At 40.7% G+C, this 4,070-nt stretch overlaps 1 protein-coding gene across 1 annotated transcript; it reads right to left on the bottom strand.

The window, feature by feature from the left end:
- Positions 1-513: 513 nt before the first annotated feature.
- Positions 514-4,025, bottom strand: STARD5 (StAR-related lipid transfer (START) domain containing 5; the record flags this gene model as incomplete). The annotated part of the gene is made up of 4 exons (XM_009582622.1): positions 514-730; positions 1,297-1,390; positions 2,428-2,545; positions 3,893-4,025. Coding segments are annotated over 4 exons (493 nt in total), but the record flags the coding sequence as incomplete, so codon positions are not given.
- Positions 4,026-4,070: the final 45 nt, after the last annotated feature.

Raw genomic sequence — 4,070 nt, 5'->3', positions numbered from 1 at the left:
TGCTGAACCAAACAAGTGGGATCCTCCACACAATCCAATTTGTTCTGGCTTTTACCATTTGCTGGCTTGGACCCACTGAAGCATCTTAGCAGCTCTACGAGTGGTGGCAGCAAAAGAGCTATCTCTTATTTTGGGGAAGGAACGTTGTTCCACAGGAGTCTCTGGGGAGCTTCAGAGACAAAACAGAGCTGGCCTGCATTTGGCTAATGCTGTAGTGCTAAGTGGATTTTAGCAATGCTCCTCCTCAGAGACACTGACAAAGAGTGACCAAGAACAAATCTAGTATGTGCATCTTCTCTCCGCAGACAGCCCCCAGTGCTGCCTCCAGAATTCTTCCAGCCTCTGGTGTGGTATTTTTCTAGTTATGAAAATGAAGGATATCGTATTAGAAAAGAATGCATTGCTTTGCACAGAGACAGGTAGAAAATGCTGTTTTAAAAATTTACTGTACTCAATCCATTGTTCCCCTTTCATTAGTATCTTTGCTGGTAGTAAAGTCCTGTAAGGCCAACTTCCTTATTTCTACCCTCAAGCTGCCAGGTTTTTTCCTACCCTCAGCTGGTGATGTCAGCAATTGTCTTGTCACACTTCTAATGCCTTAACAGCTTTGGTCAGGTTGCTGTAAAATCCAGCTATGCTAGCTGGAAAGAAAGAGTCCACCACCGTCTGGGGAAGATAGCCACCAAGATCAGTCTGAAAGAAACTGAGGAGTTGAGTCCTGTGTGGCTCCCTGCAAAGACAACGCAAGTGATTTTATAGCCAGCGGTTTAAAAGCATTAAGAACTTTACAATGACTCTTACATGTATTGTCTGATGAGAGATGTTTCTAAATACTTTTTTTTTTTTTAAACAAACAACAAACATTAATTCCAAATTTCAATGAATGTGGCTATCCCCACAAGTCAAATTACAGTTAAACTAGGTCCTAATTAGGTACATGACTGCTTATGAATTATGGCAATGTAATAATTAACCAGATACTCATTTACCAAAAATTAAGACCATACTTGTATGTTCTGCTGAATCTCTGCTTAAGATGTCAGCGAGAATTCTACCATGATGATGGTTCCTGTAAAATTAAAGACTTCCCTCTAGGAAATGAAGAGAGACTAATTTGTTGCACAAAGAAGAGAACAAAAAGGGCACTCAGTCATAACGATTACCAGTCAAAGGAAGACAGAAACACGTTATTGCCAAGAGTCTACAGACCACATGTGGCCATATACACATAAACACACCACACAATGGATAAGAAGGGCTTTAGAATATGTAACGTTCAAATAGATTGCATCTTACCCTGGAAGAGGTACACAGAAACAGCCACAGGGATAATTAAAACCTCTCACGAAATTTGGTTGAGGAGGACACAGCGGATGTTCCACATTGGTGGCTGTAAGAAAAAGCGTTCAAGAAAAATGTCATTTTCACAGGAGATGGGAAAGAATACTTGGTACTCAAAGCACCAGCTGAGAAGCAAACTCACTAAAAGAGAAAATATTTAAGAAGAATGGCAGTATAGTCTTTTCAGTGTGGGGCTGTGCCATACAAGCAGTCAGAAAAGACCATTAAAAGGAACACTCTCGCCATGGAATGGGGAAATAAAAGAAGTGTTGAATTTAGAAGCAATTGTTACTCAGCTCTGAACTAAGCATCAAGACACTTTGAGGGAGTTTCATTGAACCCATGTTGTGTGAGGACATTGCTTTTCTTGAGACGTCATTCAAGTTACTTCCAACAAATCCCTACCACAGACGTATATGCCACTTCACTGCTGAGAAGCTGCACTCTAACTAAAGTATATAAATTCCTGGCAAGGCACTCCTGAACAGAGTGGGGAAAATGGGACAGCTGAACAGCGGGGCAATAAAAGCACTGACTTGTAACAGTTAAACAACAGGACGAAAGTGGAAAAAACAAAGAAACATCCTTCCACGCAGCAGCAGCCCCTTAAAAATCAGCCCTATTTGGTTTCATAATAACAATTATTTCCACATACAGGAGTTTATTCAATGGCTTCAATGTACATTTATTCAATGGCTTCACTAAAATCTACAGGCACTGCAGAAAATGTTAAAACAGGATTTAGCCTAAATGGGACTCCTTTTAGAAAGTTCTGTAAATTCTTAAAAAATCAACAACAAAAATATACACACAAAACCCCCCAGAACTTAACAGTAAATGAAATACTTATTCCATCTCAAAAGTATAGCAAGGGAAGAAACCATAGGCCAACAATATCATCATTATCTGAATGTTAACATGACTTACATACTAGGGACAAGGATGTAAAGAGACCACTAAATTTTACCTTCTGATCAAGATCAGATCAACAACTACTAAACAGCATGTTACTTATATTTTATTTTATATTTATTTCTGGTTATCTCCTAACATAACGTGAACATGTTGAGAACACAAGCATCTTACCAGCAGATAGCATCGTCCCGTCTTCATATTGCTTTATTAGTACCACATCCACAAATTCTCTTGGTGAAATAATCCTCATGAAAGCTGAAGGGGTTGTGGTTCTGCATACAGAGACAGTCTGGAAATCACAAAACAGAGTTATGTCAGTTGATGCTTTCAGAAGTACAGCAGAAAAATCCCATGTACTTTCTGATACTCTTTCAGTTACACTTTCTAAACGGTACCAAGGAGTTCTATTACGCCCTTTGTTGAACAAAATGCAAATCAGCACAGTCAAAAGGCACTACGGTGTGTTGATGAAGGACAGTTTAATGGAGAAAACCAGAATGATAACGTGTTGCTTCCAGGTTGTTTAAGGACAGATACCACAAGGGATGCTGAATAGCAAATCTGGCGCACCTATGCTGATAGGACAGTACCATATCACACGGGATACAACTTGATACCCAGATTTGTTACACTGCAGAAACCTTAACACTATCCCCCCCTTCTGTAGAAGCTCTGTGGTGATAGGCTCCCCAAAACAGAGGTTTCTACCACACTGGTAAGTGCTGGCAAGTCTGATAAAGCCTATGAATTTCAAGTGGCAGGTTGCAGCATTTCTAAAGTTTAAGTTTATAATTAATATTAAATGCCTGTAAGGTTCCCCCAAGAAAAATAATCTTCCCAGGATTTCCATGAACATTCCTGGGAGTGGTTGTGTTTGCACTCCAACTGCCTCTGAGCACCTACATGCATTTCAGATTTAGGAATGTAAATCCAATGCCCTTTTAAGGTTCCGACACACTTAAACATTAAAAAAAAAAAAAGGAAATTAGACTGTATAACCTCAGCAGCAGAAACTGCTGCTCATACCTAGCCCTTTTCATCTGTAATGCTCAAGTGCAGCTTTTCTATTTTTATGACAGAGTCACTGAGGTAAAGTGCTGGGTTCCAAGGTCAGTCAGCCAGTCAAAGGCAGAGTGCGACACAGGCAGTGCAGAGCATCGCATGCTCCCATAGTGAGAGATGGGGCCTGAATTAATGACTGATGACATGAACGCTTCACTGCTTAACTAAGTCTACGTATTCTCTAAGCCTCCTCTTCCCTCACAAACAGCTTGTTAAAAATAACCATGCTTAGCTTGATTTGCAGCATTAAAGATTTCTGCACTACGTTGTTGTTAATGTTATACATTTACATATTTTAAGCATGTAGTATTTAGCCAAGAATGCATTAGTATTTCCTTTCAGAGAGATAAGCCATTGTTAAGAGAATATAAGCAATTTACGGAAAGAAAAAAAAAAAAAATCCCGATCTCAGTATTGTCAGACGGATCCAGAGAGAGGCTGTACAACTTCTTGAGACCTTTTTACCTCCCTGCACATAACATAGGCTGTCTCATAAGGAAGGTCTGTGCAGAGCCCAACACTTTTGAACACAACACTGCATTAATTGCACCTGATCAGTTTTTAAGGAACTTACATCGCTAATGGTTTCTACGACCTCGAAGTCCTTCACGTTTTGGTCCCACTTGGTCCTGGGCCCGCCGGCCACCGGCTTTATGCATTCCCAGACATCCTGGGGGCTGGCAGGCACGATCCCCTCGCCCCTGTACCTGCGGCGGGACAAACGAAACCGAAACCCGCTGCTCTACCCTGCC

Source organism: Fulmarus glacialis, unplaced genomic scaffold, assembly GCF_000690835.1.
Source record: "Fulmarus glacialis isolate BGI_N327 unplaced genomic scaffold, ASM69083v1 scaffold41337, whole genome shotgun sequence".
NCBI classification, from domain to species: Eukaryota; Metazoa; Chordata; class Aves; order Procellariiformes; family Procellariidae; genus Fulmarus; species Fulmarus glacialis.
The sequence above is the reverse complement of the archived record's forward strand: the minus strand, read 5'-3'. Positions and strand labels throughout refer to the sequence as shown.